The sequence below is a fragment of the Diabrotica undecimpunctata genome, chromosome 6 (genome assembly GCF_040954645.1).
Source record: "Diabrotica undecimpunctata isolate CICGRU chromosome 6, icDiaUnde3, whole genome shotgun sequence".
Lineage (NCBI taxonomy): Eukaryota > Metazoa > Arthropoda > Insecta > Coleoptera > Chrysomelidae > Diabrotica > Diabrotica undecimpunctata.
In genome coordinates this window covers 48,821,004-48,841,917 of record NC_092808.1, presented here as the reverse complement: position 1 = coordinate 48,841,917, position 20,914 = coordinate 48,821,004, and the positions used below count along the sequence as shown (strand labels likewise).

The following is a 20,914-nucleotide window of genomic DNA, read 5'->3' as shown; positions in this document are numbered from 1 at the left end:
ACAACAAAAATAAAAAAATCAAAATTTTTGTTAAGAAAAAAACTACATTTTGGTAAAGAACCATTTTTTACGTATCTCTTATAGTTTTAGATTTATTTTAAAAAAATGTAAATTCTTAGATATTAAAAAAAAAGATTTTTTAATTTAAACATGATTTTTTCAAAAAATACGCATTTTAAACAGGCTAAACTTTTAAAACTTATTAATAACACTAAAAAACATGAATTGTAGAAGATATACGTTTAATTTCAATTCTGATCGAAATAGTGTTACTTATACTGCTCGTTTTTTTTTTAAACGCTAGAGTAATTCAAATTCTTTCCTTCGTATTTCGCTTTGTTTTAATCGAAATGGCTTTTAACATAGCTCATTTTAAAGGTTTTTTCTAGCTCTTTAAAAAGTGTTGTATGAGTTTTTATTAAAAAAGATGTATATTTTCCGATATTTGATGTTAAATGCATCGAGTATAGTATCCCAAAAATAAAAAGTCATCTTTAAACAATTATAAATCGCTTAGTATTGTACTTATAAAACTTAATAAAAAAAAATGTATTTGTTTTTTTATAAGCTTTATTTTTGTTCATTATAGATTTTTCAATAAAACGCTTTGTTTTTGAGTTATTCGTACAAAATCATTGAAAAACATGTTTTTTTTTGCGAAAAGTTTACTTTTTCAAGTGCGTATAACTCAAAAAGTATTGATTTAGCGAAAAAAATTTATATGACATTTTTTGTTTAAAATTTAATTCTCTATCAATACCCTGGGTTATTTTGAGTGTTAAAAGTTCAACCTCCTAGATGGGGTGGGTGCCAACCACCCCAGGGGTAGAAGCACACATCGGCACCATATAACTTATGTTTTTTGAGTAATTTACTACCCACGTAAAAATTTCAGATAAATCGGTGCAGTTATAAAAAATTTAAAGAAAAAATGTCACAGTAACTGGACTAATATACATTCCAACCGTACGATCACATACTTATTTGATAATCTTATTAAATGTGCTTTACTAAATTAAACTAAGATTAATGATTATTAAGAATGATTTGCTCCTTTCGCTTGTCTGTCCGACTTTAAATATACCCATTCAATGACGAATCGTGATATTATAAGGTTACGACTTTACAATATTTATGCAAGCCAGCAAGATCGAGTTTCCACTTACTATAGAAAATGTCACACCGAGAGTGCAGTACGGCTAATATAGGAATGCACAATTGCCGGATTTCACGCCTTGTGCTTGGCGATACAAACAGGTCCAAGTGGTAGTCACAGAACCGTATCCAGATCTCTACGCCGGGCTCTGTTATTTATTATAAAATAATATATTGATAAAATAATTGCCTTCAAGTACTAATAATATATTGATCTTTAAAAGCACGCGCTGCTTCTAATAGCTCGGATTTCAAATAACACTCCTCGAAAAAAATGTCTTTTTCCACTAGCCATTCCTTGATTGCAGCTTTATTCCAGGAATTGTTAGGGAATCTCTCTTTACGGGAGTGGTATGATGCATTGTCCATTACAATGACATTCCTGAGACCATTATTTGGTAAATTTGATATTAATGTCTCCTTAAACCACGACTCAAAATATGCGGCATCCATTTCATCGTGATAGTCGCCATCATTTTTCTTTGCCAGAAAAACACGCTGTGTGCCAGGAAGGAAACCTCCTGAAAAACCTGCATGCAATAAAACATATCGTGGACCTCGTTTAGTAGGTGCTTTTAAGCCAGTACTTAAACCTTTGAGAAAAGCATCACGACTGTTTTGTATCGTAGTATCGCACCATTCGTAATTTATAGATTGGCCAACATTAACCCACGATTCGTCCAAATATATGATATTGCAATGGTCTTTTCGCAAACGTCGTATAGTTCTCAAATAATTATGGCGATGAACGATTCTCCGTAGAATACTTCTTACACCCTCGTCATATGTGAATATTCTAGAATTTGATTGACACACTCTGTTCTTTTTCTTTTTTGAAATTGTAAATGCTTCTTTCGCTAACACCAGTCATCAACGAAGTACGTCTTACATTAAGTTGTTCCGTATTTTGTACAAAACACAACACATTTAACACTACGAGTTTAGCGCAACCGTTAAATAATTCACCGGATTTAAACTTATGGGACTCCATGCTCTCTGTTGAAACTCGGACTAAATTTTGAAGTGTAGTTTCGTTTTCCAAAAGCACTTTCACCCTAAGGATGGGTAGGGGGTGAAATAGGGAAAGCTTGGAGTTTATCAAATACTTATTATGACAAATAAGTTTATGGCCATATTTAGGTGATTATGTTAATGATGGTAATTTGTAGCAGAAGTTTTACAAAAGAAATGAAGACCTATTTATAGAAAGAACATAACTGTATTTTTAATATTTTACATACAATAGAAAAAATCTAATTTCTATGAAAGAATTGGAAATTTGAATATTATATATAATATCTATAAATAATATCATTTCCAAGTTTCCAAATTCTTTTCTAGAAATTATGTAGGTTTTTTCTATTTTATGTAAAACATTAAAACTACAGTTATTGTATGTTGTTCTTTTAAAAAGGCGTTCAAATATTACTCTTATGAATATGATTCAATTGTATATCTCATGTTGACGTTTTATATGCAAAATTCATAGTTTTCGTTGTCAATAACTCATCAATGCCTTTTTATTCTACTGTATACGTATACATGATATAAAATATTTTACTCGTACTGCGTAATGCAGATGCATTTTATCCAAGCAGGTCCTGTGAGACAATGAGCAATCAACAGCTGGAGAAAACCGACAACCCTGCGCGTTTATTCTCCATAAGAAAAGCATTGCCGTATCTTACCCGTACTGCACTCTCAGTGTGACATTTTCTATAGACTTCTGATAAATGTTTTAAATAACATTAATATTTTTTTTATTTAACGCATTGTTACTGTTGTATATTGAATGACTTAATATAGTTTGGTTAACAATTTAATTATTTAAGTGAGAATTATAAGTTTATCAGTAGTATTGAAATGTATTATATCACACAGGGGGCAACAAAAGAGAAAGTCATATATTAAACGATATATTCTAAAATTACAGTCCTTTGAAGTTATAAAAGAACTATCGATTTTTTCTCAATATTTAATGGACTGTTTGATATTTTGTAATTAAAATGGCACGTGGCGTTCTTATAGTAAAAGTACCTTTTAAAAAAGCAGCGAAATCTGTGTATCCTATAAAAAATTTATGTATGTCGTAATCCACTAAACCCGCAAATTTTTCTGTGCCTTATAATAAATTAATACTATGGCATCATCATATTATCACAATATTTTTGAAACCTTTTTATTTATTAGTAGATTTTTCACAATCCAGTGAGGTACAGCGCCCTTTTTATTATACTTCAAAAATGCTAAGAAAAGTATAGTATAGTATAGTAAGTAAATAATTTTCATGTTATTCACATATTCAAAAAATATATATTGGATATTAATAACATGTTTGCAAATTTGCAGAGAATTTTAGATATTTTCAAAATGGCTCCCATTTTCTAAAACGGTACAGTTTTAAGAAAACCACACACATATTTTGGAAAATCATTAGCTTCTGACGAAACTGATTTTTACCTTTTCACATCATTTCCTTTAATTTTATTTCGTTTTTTTTTTTAATTTTATTTTATTTGGTTTATAATTTCTACAAAACACCAATCATATTTTATATAATACCAAAAAGCGAATATTAATAAGGTTAAGATCTGGACCTCTAGACGGACAAGAAATAGGCACATAATATGCTCTAATGTCCAAGATATTGGACGAAAACTCAGGAAATAGATATTGCAATGCGCTGGGGTGCCATTTTGTGTAAACTAAAGATTTTGCTAATGGTGATTTACCTCGTCCAGGTTGCTCGGTAAAGTTGCTCTAGGTTACGATTCCATCCCGGTATGTAGTTGAATATTATTAAATATTATATATAACATGTCTATATATATCATCATCATCATCCAGCCCCATTTTCACATCCATTGTTGGATATAGGCCTCCTCCAAACGTCTCCAGTTCTCTCTATCTCTGGCTGCTGCAATCCAGTTTGTTTCTATTCTCCTTAGGTCGTCGGTCCATCGGGTGGGTGGTCTGCCTCGACTTCGCTTGTCGGCTCTTGGTCTCCACTCCAATAATCTCTTCGTCCATCTTCTCATTTCTCACGCGATCTTTCAAGGTCAGGCCCAGCATTGATCTCTCCATTTGCTTTTGTGTTACCCTCAGTTTTTCGGCAGTAGCTTTCGTTAAAGTTAGGGTCTCTGCTCCGTAGGTCAAGACTGGTAAGATGCATTGGTTAAATGCCTTCCATTTCAGGTGATTTGGGGTATTTGTTTTAAAAATGTCTCTCATCCTTCCATATGCCGCCCATCCCAACGTGATTCGTCTATTTAGCTCGCAGGTTTGGTTGTCTCTGGTTATTCTAATTTCATGACCCAAGTATGTGTATTTATCGATTAATTCTACCTTGTTGTTATTGATCTGTATCTCTTCGCTAGGAACCATATTGGTCATCATTTTGGTTTTCTCGAAATTTATCTCCAGCCCAGTTTCTTGTAGTATGTCATTCAGTTCTTGGAGCATGTCTTTGATCTCTCCCAGATTATCTGGGAGATATATATTATACATATATATATATATATATATATATATATATATATATATATATATATATATATATATATATATATATATATATATATATACCTATAATTAAACCCATTTGAAATCCAATTGACATGTCTGCTAAGTTCACTTCTAAGATCAGTGAACTTAGCCCAATTAGCTTTTTTGAAGTTCCCTCTTGATCTATGAGTGGAGTGAATCATCGGGATTTTGTAAACTACTTCGGGAATGATAATGATCGGGTGGTGCTGGCTGTGTAGGAAGTTATTTAGAACTTATCTAGAGTAGGTAGACTATAGAAACTGGGATGGAACGATTATGGGCGTCCTCAGTGACAAAAACCTAAATCCGAATTAGCTTCGTTATTTCAAGCTGCTGAATTAAAGGAACTCTTATTTTTGTCATCAAATATTATAGGCCAGGGAAATAAGCAAAAAAAGTACCCTGTTTTTGACACTCGTCCGGCCAGGCAAACAACAGTTGTTTTGAGTAGTATGGACCTCTGTAACAAAAACCTATATGTTTCCTGCAGCCGATTTTTTGGACTTAATTAGTTATTAACAAATTAAAGTCAAAAAACGGAAAATTTTTGCTTTTTTCGTCTATCAGCAAAAAGTGAAGCATTTTAAACAAATTTTACAAGAGAAGAAACTTTTATGTCATATAAAAACCTTTAAAATGGCGTTTTCTAAATGTTTCTATCCTTATTTGTTGCTTCGGAAGTTGCAAAATAAGTCAAAAATTTCGGATTTTTATAAATGTTAATAACTTTTTTGAAAATAAACTTATAATATTTATATTTCATGGAAGGCTGTGTCTTGTAGTGCTTAAAATATGGTTAAAATTTCAAAGTGATTGGTCAAATAGTTTAAAAGTTATTTTATTTGTTTATCCCAAATTAATTTTTTTTGCAACAATATAAGTCAGAAAATTATATAGTTTTATTAATTGTAAGGGTAATTTCTGGAAGAAGAAGACTTGTTTTATTATTAACTAAAAAAAAATTAAGAAAATTAATTTTAAATATTGCAAAATAATTTTGCAAAAACATGTCGATTTTTTGCTTATAAACAATTAGAATATCTTTTTAACCATTGCCTGTAAAAATAATATTTTTTTATATTTAAAAATCTTCAATTTTTTTGCTAAAATAATTTGGGACAAAGTTAGCCTCTTTTTTTATTTAATTCAGAGTAGCTTTGATTATAACAATTAAGAAATTTTATTATCGTTATTTAAAAGCACATACTTTATAGTTTTAATGTACCGAATTTTAAAAATATTGCCCTTTAATGGAATCGTCCACAAAGCTTCAAAATAGCTTCAAAATCGACCGGCTTAGAAATTCGTGGGAGTTAAGAGGAGGGGGAAGGCGCTGTTAACTGTATCTCTGGTTTCTATTTATGGATTTCGTCGTCCCTTTTTTTAATTTGTATGTACTGTTTGCGTGCATTACGAATATGCATTATTTCAATAAATAAATTGTTAAATAAACTATGTAATTTGCTTAAAATTTTTTTTTTCAATTTTTATTGTAATATTTGAGATAATTTTTATTTAAAAACATAAATATTTATAATTAATTTATACTTCTTCAATAAAATTGTAAATCATTTATTTATAATAGATTTTATGGAAACAACAAATTGTTCTATTCAATTGTTTCTAAAAATAGTATTGCTTTGGAAATATAGCTTTAAACTCCAAATTTTAAAATTAATTACACTCTTACAGGGTGTTCCCTAAGATGGTGGCAGACCAAACTTATGTTTTTTTAAACGGAACACCCTGTATTGTATTTTAAATTTGAAATCTGCTTCACTTCCACATCACAACAATGTAAAGTTTTATTATGTTATACCGGGGATTTAAAAAGTTATAACCAATATTACCTGAAAATCGTATCAATTTTAACTCCCTGTATAATTAAAAACGAGTATAGCACATTGATCTATTGCAACCATAGTTTTTTAATAATTGTAAAAAATTATAAAACATATTCGTTTTCATAATATTCGTTAAATCAAATACAGGGTAAGTCAAAATGCAAGTACAATATTTTCTTGGTAATTTTAAATAGAACACCCTATATTTTATATCACTATCGAAAAGTACAAATATCGTACTTCAAATTTTATGAAGTACTCCCTTTACCTAAAGTTATCAGTTTTCTAGATATTTTTATTTTTCCATCAAAGTATTAATTTAGTAGATATTTTAACGTTTACCAATAATTATTGTGAGCTGGAAATGATTAGCTTGTCAGAAACTGACAGTTTGACAATATTGTTTAATAATTAAGTATTGGGGTACACCGTGAATTAGCAACAATTATTATTTAGTAATTAAGTAATTAATTCAATTTAAATTAGCAATTATGAATTTTACTACTGATGAAATGGTTGATATGATCTGGATATTGGGGGAATGCAATAAAAATTCATTACTATCAGCTAGAATTTATCAAAAACGGTTTCCAGATAGGCGGCAACCTAGATAAGATACATTTGAAAAATTGAAAGATCGATTTAACCGCACTGGTTCAGTGAATTATGAAAAACATGAACAAACAGAAACTAGTGTGACAGAGGAAAACGAAATGAGTGTGTTGGTGGCATTTACAGAAAACCCACACACAAGTATAAGGAGTATTTACAATGAACAAGAACTTAGTTACTACTCTGTTCAAAACATTCTATATAAATAAGATTCACACTTATCATATTCAAAAGCACCAAGAATGAAATAATGATGATTTTTAGAAACGAATTGTATTTTGTGAATGGGCCTTAGAAATAATTAATAAGCAGAGAGATTTGTTTGATTATGTCCTATTTGGTGATGAAGCTATATTCCATCGAAACGGTTCTGTTTAATAGGCATATCTTTCACTATTACTCAACAAGTAATCCATACCACATAGTAACACACAGTCAAACAAAATGGTCTCTAAATGATAGATTTTATTGTAAATCAGTTACCGATATTATTAGAAGAGGTTCCACTTAATATACGTGAACAAATGTGGTTTTTACATGACGGTCTGCGCACCACAACGAATTAGTACGTGGTGAACTTAATGATCAATTTGGTGAAAGATGGATCGGAAGGGATGGACCGGTAAGATGGCCCTTAAGGTCACCAGAATTAAATAAAATGGACTCATTTTTTTGGGGTTACGTTAAGAACGAAGTATATAAAATACCTCCAACAACAAGGGATGATATGAAAAATAGAATCCGAATTGCATTTCAAAATATTTCTTTACAAATGCTTAGTAATGTAAGCAACTCTTTCAATGCCCGCTTTCAAGTACGCATAGATGTTTTGGGAGGTCATTTTGAACACCTTACTTAAATAAGATAAGTTAAAATTACTGCTGTTTTTTATTTTTCTATGTGGTATTTTTTTTTTTTATTTTCCGTCGGTTATTTTTTATAAATTTTATTTGAAACAAATTGTTTTTCTTTTATGTGTCGTTATTTCGTTACTGAATTAATAAACAATAATGTCAAACTGTCAGTTTCTGACAAATCAATCATGGCCAACTAACAATAATTATTATCTTATTATATTATCTAGAAAACTGATAACTTTAGGTATAGGGAGTACTTCATAAAATTTGAAGTACAATATTAGTACTTTTCGATAGTGATATAAAATACAGGGTGTTTTTATTTAAAATTACCAAGAAAATAATGTACTTGCATTTGGACTTACCCTGTATTTTATTTAACGAATATTATGAAAAAGAATATTTTTTAAAATTTTTAACAATTATTAAAAAACTATGGTTGCCATAGATCAATGTTCCTATACTCCTTTTTAATTATACAGGGAGTTAAAATTGATACGACTTTTAGGTAATATTGGTTATAACTTTTTAAATACCCGGTATAACATAATAAAACTTTACACTGTTGTGATGTGGAAGTGAAGCAGATTTTAAATTTAAAATAAAATACAGGATTTTCCATTTAAAAAACATAAGTTTGGTCTACCACCATCTTATGGAACACCCTGTAAGATTGCTGCCTACAATTTTTGTCAATAACTTTTTTTTTGTAATTTTTACTATAACAGATCTACTGAGCTTCCTCACACTAATCAATCACCCAGTATATACCCATATATACACCCATATTTCATTTATTTAGTGAAACAAAATGGTCCAACAAAATGGAATGGTCCATTTACTCGACCCTAGGGGAGTCCTAGGTACATTAAAACTATAAAGTATGTGCTTTTAAATAACGATAACAAAATTTCTTAATTGTTATAATCAAAGCTACTATGAATTAAATAAAAAAAGAGGCTAACTTTGTCCCAAATTATTTTAGGACAAATTTTTTTTGTTTTAAGTTTGTGAAAAAATTCAGGCTTTTTAAATATAAAAAAATAATATTTTTACAGGCAATGGTTAAAAAGATATTCTAATTGTTTATATGCAAAAAATCGACATGTTTTTGCAAAATTATTTTGCAATATTTAAAATTAATTTTCTTAATTTTTTTTTTAAATTAATAATAGAACAAGTCTTCTTCTTCCAGAAATTCCCCTTACAATTAATAAAACTATATAATTTTCTGACTTATATTGTTGCAAAAAAAATTAATTTGGGATAAACAAATAAAATAACTTTTAAACTATTTGACCGATCACTTTGAAATTTTAACCATATTTTAAGCACTACAAGACACAGCCTTCCATGAAATATAAATTATACACATTTATAAAAACATTTATAAAAATCCGAAATTTTTGACCTACTTTGCAACTTCCGAAGCAACAAATAAGGATAGAAACATTTAGAAAACGCCATTTTAAAGGTTTTTATATGACATAAAAGTTTCTTCTCTTGTAAAATTTGTTTAAAATGCTTCACTTTTTGCTGATAGACGAAAAAGGCAAAAATTTTCCGTTTTTTGACTTTAATTTGTTAATAACTAATTAAGTCCAAAAAATCGGCTGCAGGAAACATATAGGTTTTTGTTACAGAGGTCCATACTACTCAAAACAACTGTCGTTTGCCTGGCCGGACGAGTGTCATGAAAAAATGCTTATTTCCCTGGGCTATTAGGCTTAAATTATTTACCTCCGCCAAAGTGTGTAAGTATCTAGTTATTCTCGGTTGTCATTGAATTTTTGGCGATCATCTGGATAAATAATAGATGAACAGAATAAAAAAATTAAACAAAAACAATGTCAAAAGAAAACACTATAATTTTATTATACAAAAATATTTTAAAATTAGAAAACAAGAATGTTTTAAATTAAAATTAAAAAATATTTAAGAAACCTAATTAAGGAACGACCCTTGTATTTGTCTACTCCTTCCAACAACTGTCAACGTCACCAACTATGCCATTGATTCACGTGGGACATGTGAGCGAACCGAATTTTGCGACGTTGTCGATATGTTACAAAAATCGCTTTATAATATGTAAGTTGATTGTATACACACTTAATTGTCGACCTGAATAATCTATGTTTTTGTCATTTTATACAGACTGAATTACCCATGCTATTTAAATATAATTTTATTTTATGGGAGTTATGCGTATTTATTTACTACTTATATGTACATATCTAGCAAAAACGTATGTGTTTTATTTCGTTAGTGTGATCAAAAGATCGCACTAATGAGAGAAAGCCGCTTTTATTTTTTGAAGGTATTTGAAATTTTTTGCCAAATGAGTGACTTTATTATACCTTATTATTACCATACGCTATAAATGTAAACTATGTTTAGTTTAATATTTTGAACTATTAGTGACAACATCAGAATAGCGCTGTGAAACTAACAGAAAATTCTAGCTAACAGCAAAACATGATATTTTGTCATTTGTACCCATAGACATAAATACAAGATAGGTATAATATTATAAAAATTAATGAAAAAATCCCAGTAGTTGGCTATATACCACAGTTAAAAAACTTATCCAGAAGTAAAAAAATCGGTTGCCTGTAAAGTCGGTTTTACGGGCGAAGATTTTACGTGGCAACGTCTTTTTCTCGGTAGAATATTTATTGATATGAATATTATTAAATTGCACAATAGGAACAAGGAATTGAATGAAAATAAGAATTGCACAAATTTTAACTATAGAAATATATTTTGTTTACTAAAACATTGTACATGTAAACTTAAACTTAACTAATTTCTATTTGAGTGATTTTGTTGAGGATAGGACGATGATAGGAGAAATATGAAATGAAAGGAAGTGTTTCTGCTGTAATGTGTAATCCAACGCCAAGAACGCTCGAGAAAGACAGAGACACAAGCACGCACCGATTCAACGCGCCTAATTCTCTAGTGCTGCGCGCGCAGCGGACCGATCATGTTTGAGTGGGAGAGAGACGTAAGGCATTCGCCGGTCCGGCGGGCCTCTCTCTCGTTCGGTGACTCATCGTAACAGACGTGAGCGGGCGTTACACTTTTTCATGAGTGACTCCGAGCCACAACCTAATTTAAGACGTTGTCACGTCAAAAAACTTTAAAATTTGTATTGGTATAAAAACATTTAATTTAAAACTTGTTAAAAGTGTCGTCCAAAATTTATAGATACATAACGTTTTCGATCTAGCTCAGATCATCCTCAGTGCATTCTTTTGGTACTTGAAGCTAACACTAAAATTGCAGCGGAGACATCAATATATGGTTTTGCATATTTAAATTTAAATTATAATGCAGGTCGATGACAATGGTTGAAGATTTCAATACTTAAAGAGCAACACGTTTCTTTGCTCGACTAGACCAGTTGGTCTGTGCCGTTTTAACTGACAAGAACCACGTGTTCAAGTCGAGCAAAGAAACATGTTGCTCTTTAAGTATTAAAATCTTCCACCATTGTCATCGACCTAGGGTCGCATTATAATTTAAATTTAAATATGTAAAACCATATATTGATGTCTCCGCTTCAATTTTAGTGTTAGCTTCAAGTACCAAAAGAAGGCACTGAGGATGATCTGAGTTAGATCGAAATCGTTATGCATCTATAAATTTTGGACGACACTTTTAACAAGTTTTAAATTAAATGTTTTTATACCAATACAAATTTTGAAGTTTTTTACTTCTGTATTGTATAAGTTATATAATATTATAGACTGATTGCTGTAATACACTCGCGTTAAAGCAGTCCCTGCACCTCTGTCTAATGGGTCGGGTTTATTGACCACGTGACCTTCTCATCGGTTGTTTAGATCACAAGGTCGATAAACCTGGTAAATTAGAAAGAGATGCAGGGACTGCTTTGCGTCAGTTTTCTCTGTCATACTAGGAGAACGGGCTATTTTGTATTATATGTCTATGTTTGTACCTAGGTATATAATGTAAGTTTGCGTATTTGTGGACAACTGTGAAAAAATTTAGAAGAAATATTTGTGAAGGTTAAAACTACTAAGTGGACGGGTAGTTTGTCGTTGATTTTAAAAACAGGAAGCACTAAAATACTCACAACTTTTCTTCGAAATTATGACTAAATGCAACGTTAGAAGAACCAAAAACGTTGTTAGGTAAGTAGAGCATACGCTAAACATTTAGTGATAAAGTAGGTCAGCTTTGAAAATTGTCAACTATTAGGAAGCCACTTATTACTTAGTTTATGGTCTTAACTTCTTTGGAGAAATTTAATTTTATAAACTAAATCGTTACTAAATACTTATAAATGATAAATACAAACGTTTGACTAAAATGGTTAAAAATTATAAATATTGCATGTAGACCAAACATTTTTAAATCTGGCAGCGCCGCGAAAGTATTAAACTCTATTTTGATTTACAGATCCAGATTTCCAGATGTTAATTTTGACAGTTAGAAATGTAGAATGGTAAAACAAAAATTTATAAATGAAATCTTTAATAAGGATGTATGAAAAAAAACTTCACGTATATAGAAATAATTGTGTCAACCTATTGGAGATAAATAATAGTGTGGGTTGTAAGGAACCGTATTCCTGAACACGTCGACAAAATGTAGCCCAAGCCGAGGTTATTATACATTGTAGACGTGCCAGTACCATAAACTGTTGTGCTGAGAAGAGTGAGAAGTGAGACGGTGCCTGTTTGTAGGAAAAATGGCACTAGCTGAATTAGAAGATATACTTTTTACAAATAATCAACAACATTTATTAAATTTTTGGAGTGACTTAAATGAAGACGAGCAAAACTCACTTTTAACTCAGTTAAGAAGTATAAATTTTGATCAAGTGAATGATGTATTCTATAGGGCACAAAGTTACATGCAGGAAGGTATTCAAAAGCTGGATGATTACATGAAACCTGTACCACCAAATCAATTTGAAGTAGAAGTCAATTTAGATCCTAAAGTGTTAGATGAATATTTTATGCAAGGATTAAAAGAAATATCCAAAGGACATGTGGGAGTTATCCTTTTGGCTGGAGGTCAAGGATCCAGATTGGGAGTTACTTATCCTAAAGGTATTACTTCTAATAAATATTACCATTTGTTTAATATATAAAACTAAGAAAACAGAAATTCTACTGATGATTTTCTAATGAAAATATATTAGTCTTGCACAATTTATTCTTCTCTAGTTTCTAGTAGTTCTTAAATTTTCCAAACTAGATCTCCTATGGTATTTTGAGTTCATTCCCATTAAAACCCCATTTCTGAGCATTATTTTTCCTTTCCTATTTCATCTCATTTCACTTAATGCCAGCAGTTGTGAGGTTAATTTAGATTTCACAATTTTATTTTTAATATCCATATTATGGTAATTATCGCAAAAAAGTGATGTCATTGATTAAATGCCATCTTATTGTAATTCTTATATTATCTGTTGTTTTATCCATTTGTATTTCTCCTCCAAATTTTTTTACACTGTGACACAATCACAGTATGTTTACATTGTCTTATACAATCCTAATTGATATTCTTCTGAACAGCATTAACTTTTTTTAATACATTACAGTAGTGATATCTATTTAGTCAAAAGTCTATAAAGTGGTCATACTGCAGTCAAAGTTTTAGCAAATGTTTTATAATGATCTGTTTCGCCTGTCTTTGTCCTGGTGAATTTCTCCACCTTTCCAGAGATTTGTGTGCTACCCACTTTCTTGTAGCTATTCTTGTTACTGCCTTTTCAACGCTGTAGAAGGGTTATATGTCTTTGTCATTTATGTTATTGTCCAACAAATGGCATTGATGAGCCTTGCTTGGTCATTTAATCTGCTTTTTCATTGCCCTAATGTCATTAGAGCCTTGGTACCCAAGCCATCATAACCTTGCTATAGTCTCCTAGTTTATTTATAACACCCACACAATCCTATATTAATTAGAATTGACCTCTACAGAATTAAGTGCTAAAACCTCTGCTTAGCTATCTGTTATAATGAAAATGAATGGTACCTACCGGCATCCAGTGATGGATTGCCATTATGTCTGCCTGGAAAATTGTGACATCTTTAGATATACTTACCAGGAAATGTATTCCTTGCTTTGCCCCTACTATACAGGCACCTACACTCTCCAAAGTTTTTGAGCTATCAGTGTACCAGGTAGCTTCCACTTGTATGGGTACACCTTCCTTCTAGTATTCGCTGCCTGGCATATTAATTTTGAATTTATTGCTAAAGCTATATTATATCATAGCTGTTGCATCAATGGATTGCCCTATTACAATATCTGCTTTTATCTCTTTGATTACCTTTCTATTGTCAATGTGCCTGGCTTATGTGTTGCTGACTATGTATTAATCTGTGCATCACAGATCTCGCTTCACACTGTATAAAGATAAGAAGTCGTGGCACATTCAGCAGGGTTGCAATGCCGCTGTAGGAGTTGTTTTTATGGGCACGTAATACACAGGCATAAAAACAGCTCCTGCAGCATTGTTGAAAGTTCTGGTGAATCTACCACCATTTTATATCTTTATACAGGGTGGAGCGAGATATGTGATGCACAGATTAATACATAGTCATATAAGCTTACTAGATTTTGCCACTCCTGCATGCATGCAACAATATTTGGCTGTTTAAAGTTTTCTGCTATAGATTCTGCAGCTTGTCTTCATAAAACAGCCAATTGTTTGCAGGTATCCTTTGACTGGTACATGTCTAGTCAGTAAACCTGTTATGAGTCAGCTGATTAATGTCTGTGTTCTACACTATGTCCTCCCTATTAGCTCATCTTCATTCAATAAGCATGTTGCAATGTGTCTGATCTTGTATACTTTCTTAGTGAGAGTTATACAATCTTGAAATCTGGGGTTTTTTCTGGCTGTGGATGGAGCTTTGTGTATTTCTATGACCTTATATTCTCAAACAAGATTTTTTTAGCTGAACCTCTTCTCACAAACTTATCATGAGCTCTTTCAGCTCTGTGTTTCCTAGTGACCTGGAATTCTTACCCTTGTGACACTTTTATATTCTGTCAATCTGTCTAGTTCGTTTTGGCATTCATATACTAACCTAGATTTCACCTTAGGGCTTCTAAGAGCTCCCTTGTCTATCTGTGTATATCTGATTCAGTTCGAAAATCCTCATGTTGATTTCTCTTGTACACAGTACAAATCTCTGCCTGGAACATATAAGTAGATACATTCTTCTAGTGGAATAGAAATATTTAAATTTCCACAACTAGTCAATAATCCTGCACCCAAATGTTCTAAAGTTTTAGACCAGTCTGTCTACCAAGTTTAATCCTATGGTCTGGGTTGTGTTTCCTCTGATAGCCAGAAGTCCCTCTGGAAAAGGTACTTTAGGCCTCTATCTGGGTACCATATGGTCAGCAGTCATCATCCATGCATTACCCTGATTTCATTTATGTTGTTACTGGTAAACAGTAACCCTGTTTTGTTGACATTAGTCCATCGAGCAAAAAGACAAGCGAGGGAATCTAATCGTTATGAAAAGGAGACCAAAATTCATAAAAAGTGGCCTCTTAATATGGAGGACATATCCGGGAATGCAAAGGCGCCACATTTAAAGTAGCTACAAAATATTTTTCAGAATGAGTCTTAGACGAGAAAGTTTTAATTAAATAATAACGATAATAGTCTAAAATGTGACACAATTGTTAAAAAACTTATATAATATAAATAAGCTTTCATGTGACAGTTGGGACAAACAATAACATAACCCAGCCAAATTTGATTTCTTAAACAAGGAAAGTGACTCTCTTGTTTAATGTGGCCTCTCAAAATAGCATTTCCCATCTAACAATATTTTTGCCCCCACTACCTTTACATTCCCTCTTTTGTCTTTTTGCTTGATGCATTAGACGTGGGTTACAAGGAATTTATATCCTAGTTTTTAATAATTTCTTTGTCATTGACATCTCATTTTATAATAAATATTTGCAATTAATTTAAGTACAATATATTATATGAGAACAGTTGAGACATCTATCAGGACCATGCATGAATGTTTATTGAAACTATCAACTATAAATGATATCATTGACTTCTTATTAGATCTAAAATTTGATCATATGATTATTTGTATACTTTATTTATTAAACAGGTTTTCATTTTTACAACAGTTAGTATCATATAATTTAAAGATAGGTACAATACTATATAAAATACAATTTAAGTAACACACTGATAATAATACAATACAGGTATAAAAAATAACATAAATCACATTACAAATAGTATAAATGGAACAGATATTCACAATAGAGAGTGAGTCTTTGAACACTATAAATATTTACTTTTAATAGATTTTTCAGTTTATTTATGCTTTGATTTTGATTAACTCCAACTATAATCTATTTGCAATTCTAACCAATATAGTCAAAGGAGAATGGTAATTATAGTTAGTTGAGTAGAAACAAATTGATACAATACATTACTTTTGGTTCTATGGAATTCTTTTTTACTTTAGTGTCAGGTGAATTTAACACAAACTGGGAGTTTATAAAAACCATGCTGCAAAAGACTGCAGCTGAAGTGTTGGGTGAGGTACCCAAAGGGTAGCAAAACAACTGGTTTGATGAGGTATGCAAATGAGTAACCAAAGAGAAGAATGACTCATATCTGAAAAGGATTAGGAGCAATGTTGAAGATTATTAAGTAAAGAGATGAGAGGAAAAACAAATGCACAAATAGAAAAAGTGGCAACACATCAATAAAGATTTCGAAGAAATGGAAAATTTAAATAGAGAAAACGAATATAGAAAATTTTACAAACAAGTTAACACAAAAAGAAAATTTTTCAAGCCACAAGCAAACCAAGTCAAGGCTCGTAATGGATTACTTTGAATGACAGAGTAGAAGTACTGAAAAGGGGCAGGAACACTTTAGTATGTTACTTAATGGTGTAAGTAGAGCTGAAGGTAGCGATGATATAGAACTAGAACAGGAGGAAATTGAGCTACCAACGTTGGAATAAACGTCTCTAGCCAGAAACAAGTCACCTGGAGCACTGGATGCTACCCACAGAAATATTTAAATGTGGAGTTCAAACATTTGTAAGCCTCTTTCACAAACTATTTTAACACAGATATGGCAAGAACGCACTTTACCAGAAGATTGGAATACTGCAATTATATGCCCTATACACAAAAAAGGAAACATGCTTGATGTTCTAACTTTAGAGGGATTACCCTTCTTTATACAGCACGCAAAATTTTGTCCCTGATACTTAACGAACAACTGGCACAGAGTATAAACAATATGATAGGATCGTACCAAAGAGACTTTTTGAAAAACAGATCTACCAATGATCACATATCATCCATCAGACAAATATGAAAGAAAAACGACAGAGTATGACATAGACTCCCATTACATCTTCGTAGATTTTAAGGCAGCATATTATACTGTTGACAGACCCCAATTATATTCATCTATGATCGAATTTGGAATATCAAAAGGATTGGTAGAATTAATTAAAATGACAATGAGGAAAGTTGAATCTAAAGTGCAGGTACAATGGGATATTTCAGAACCATTTACAACCAACAGTGCACTGCATCAGTAGTGCGATGAGCTATTATGTACTATCAAGTACTACTAAAATTAGTAAGTAGTAGTAACTACTATATTTAAAGGTAATCAAATATCATTAATAAAAATAATATTAAAAGCCCTATTATGTTACCTCTGAGGGACATTGAATAGGAGGGATACAGATCTTCAAATTTTCACTGACTGAATACTATAATATTGAGGCTTAAACCTTATTGAGGATTGAGGCCTTAACTTAAGTATTGCAACAATTGTGGAAGATTAATGGCATAATTAATAGTCTTGTGCAAAAATATATATCATTTAATTCCTTGCTTCTAAAGTATGCGAAGAAACATTGCCCGTAATTCACTAATTTTCATATTTCTTTTTATGATAGTCTTTAGTCTCAAAGCTGCAATTCCTGGGTTCTTTTTCTTTGATTAACAAATTAGTTATCGGAATTTAAACAGCCCAACAGTGGTCCAGAATAGATCTTATCAGGGAGCAGAACCGTCTCTTGAAAGTAAAAAATTGAAATATCCTCTGTAGCTCTCTTAACAAAACCAAGTTCATGTATGGCGTTAGATGTAATTTGATTAATGTGACTTGAAATTAATAGTTTGGAATCACACAATACCCCATGATTGGATATTTCAGTTTTAATAGTAGCAATGTATAATTAATTGTGTATAAATAATTAGTGGAGTCTTTTTATTTAAAAAGTTTGATCTTTTAGCATTTATTAATGTTTAAAGTTATTTTATTTATTTCACATCATTCAAAAAATTACATTTAAGTAGTAGTTCTTAATTGAAAAAAAAAATTCATTGTCTGCAATGAATAAGGCACCACAATACCTAAGTTTCTGAGTCAGTTCCATAAAAAAGATAGTAAAGTACAGGGCCCCAATGGCAATCCTGCAGTATTCCTGATGAACCTTTAATTTTTTATTATTTAACTTCTTCCTGTTATAGAATAGAAAATCCATGAATGTTATGTATCGAAAAAATAGATCCAATTAATTTTATTTTATCCAACTGATGATTTACACAGTCTGGGCTTCACTGGTTTAATTATTATGGTTAAAAAGAATATCATGCTGACAGATCATTAAATTTGTAAGGAGGGATGTACCACATTAGAAACTGTGTTGCTATCTATAGTCCTGTCTTTTAAGTATACAAGTACATGCTTATCTGATAGGGATATATGGGATATGGAGTGGACAACATGGAGCTGCAACCCCTTATCTCTTACTGTACTACTCATCCTTAGGTCGATCAGATACACTAGCATATTCTGGTCTAAGTAGCAGATAGAGGTTCGATTTTAAACTGCTATGGTAAACCTTTTTGTTTTCTGGCCAGGGTTTGAACTATTGATCTAATAATTCATTCACAATGAAGTGAATGTGATTCGTCTGCCTGGCCTGCTTGGCTATCTTACTGACAACTGTGTTGCTTATGGGTTTCTAATTTTTTATATATTTACTACCATTTTTATAACCCAGATATAAAATAGTTGATGCCTGTGTTTCTAATTTTGTGGGAAAGACAGAATATTCAATGATGAATTCAAAAGTGTTTTGCAAATATCTAGTCACAGTAAAAAATCACAAAAAGTCAAATCTTTTTATGAAGTATGATGGAATACCACCACTACCATGACTAATGCATTTATGATCTATGTGAATACTCTCATCTGAGATGAATATTTCTTAGCCTTATTTGGAAATAAGTTTATATTGTGCTCATAAATTGGAGACAAAAGTTATACTGATTTATACCACGTGTATATTTATATTCCACAAGATCTTTGGTTTTAATAATCAGTTGTTTAAGATTGAAGTTATTAACTTATTGCATTCCTACTGATTTGATAAAAGATGTCCAATGAGCTGACAATATTATTTAAATTTAAAAAATTGTCTCAATCAATGGGAACTAAAAAGTTATTAAGTCTGCATTTTAAAAATTAAAATAGTACTCTAGAAACATTAATTGTTTAACTGGGTGTCTTATATTTATATTGCGGTTTAAATCAAAGTGATGGTAGAGCTATTAGAAAGCAGTACATTAAATATTATAAGAAAATATAAGATCAATCACCAGTTTGATTTTTAAAAAAATTTAATTGTTTAAGATTCAAACAAGAAAATATCTCTGATAGATTTCTGGCTGGATATAAATACTATTACCTTTTACTATAGCTTTATACCAATATTAATGTGTAAATTTTTGAAGAAAAAAAAATAAATGACCAAATTTCAAAGATTTTAAAATACCAAATGACTTGCAACATGTTGAAATAAATTTTAACCACAATCTATGACCTAATGCTGATCAATAAAATAATTAATATGTTACAGGTATGTTCCCCCTTGACTTACCCTCAGGTAAGACATTATTTCAAATACAAGCAGAAAGAATTAGGCGGATACAAAATGTAGCAGCAGAAAAAACAGGAAGAAAAGGTAAAATATCATGGTTTATAATGACCAGTCAAGCAACCCATGAAGCTACAGCTAATTATTTAAATAAACATGGTTACTTTGGTTTGAATAAGGAAGATGTTATACTTTTCCAACAGGGTGTGTTGCCTAGTTTTGACTTTGAAGGAAAAATTATCCTAGAAGAAAAGCATAAAATATCATTGGCACCAGACGGTAATGGTGGAATATATAGAGCTTTAAAGAAAAACAAAGTTTTCGAAATAATGAGGAAGAAAGGTATAAAATGCGTACACGTTCACAGTGTGGATAACATTTTGGTGAGGGTTGCTGATCCAAATTTTATAGGGTGAGTATTTTTTATTTATTATAATTAATCAGTATTTATCATCATTGTCTTTATTTTCTTATATTTACCCAACTCCGTCTTGTTCTGCCTAGGTCTTTAGCCTTTTCAACAATCAACCATTGTTTATTGGTAAAAATTATTCTTATTGAAGCATTTATTCTTATTCTGTGACCTTTTTTAGTCTTCTAGTTGTCATAACATAAACCTCTGTCTATATATCTGGAATACTCACAATCATATTACCAAATGGGTGTAACTTTTCTGGAACTGAAGAAGAAACCTGATGGTTGAAGATAAGGGAAGAAGCCAAAAGTGACTGGAAAAAATATAGTAACAAAAAATGGAGAGTATAAAAATACGGTACGATCCTATGGTCGGAGCGAGGGCGGCACCTCGTTGTGAGCGCCCACTAATGGATCTTGGCACACGAGGGCTGAAGATGGTGACAAACAGAGATAAACAAACAGGGAGAGATTTTTGTTTTGGTTCAGAGCAGTGACTATACCGTTCTGACGAGACCTAAGGAGGTCGAAATACGTA

General features: G+C 31.2%; 2 protein-coding genes across 2 annotated transcripts in view; both read left to right on the top strand.

Annotated features, from left to right (window-relative positions):
• Positions 1 to 20,914, top strand: part of LOC140442650 (venom protease-like) — a 169,421-nt gene that overhangs the window by 19,282 nt on the left and 129,225 nt on the right. The window lies entirely within an intron of this gene.
• The window catches only part of LOC140443425 (UDP-N-acetylhexosamine pyrophosphorylase-like), a 28,114-nt gene continuing 19,642 nt past the window's right edge, over positions 12,443 to 20,914 (top strand). Inside the window, exons 1-2 of the mRNA XM_072534677.1 lie at positions 12,443 to 13,098; positions 19,945 to 20,374. Of these exons, the coding sequence (XP_072390778.1) occupies positions 12,735 to 13,098; positions 19,945 to 20,374 (794 nt within the window). The 5' untranslated portion in view covers positions 12,443 to 12,734. The remainder of the gene's footprint in view (positions 13,099 to 19,944; positions 20,375 to 20,914) is intronic.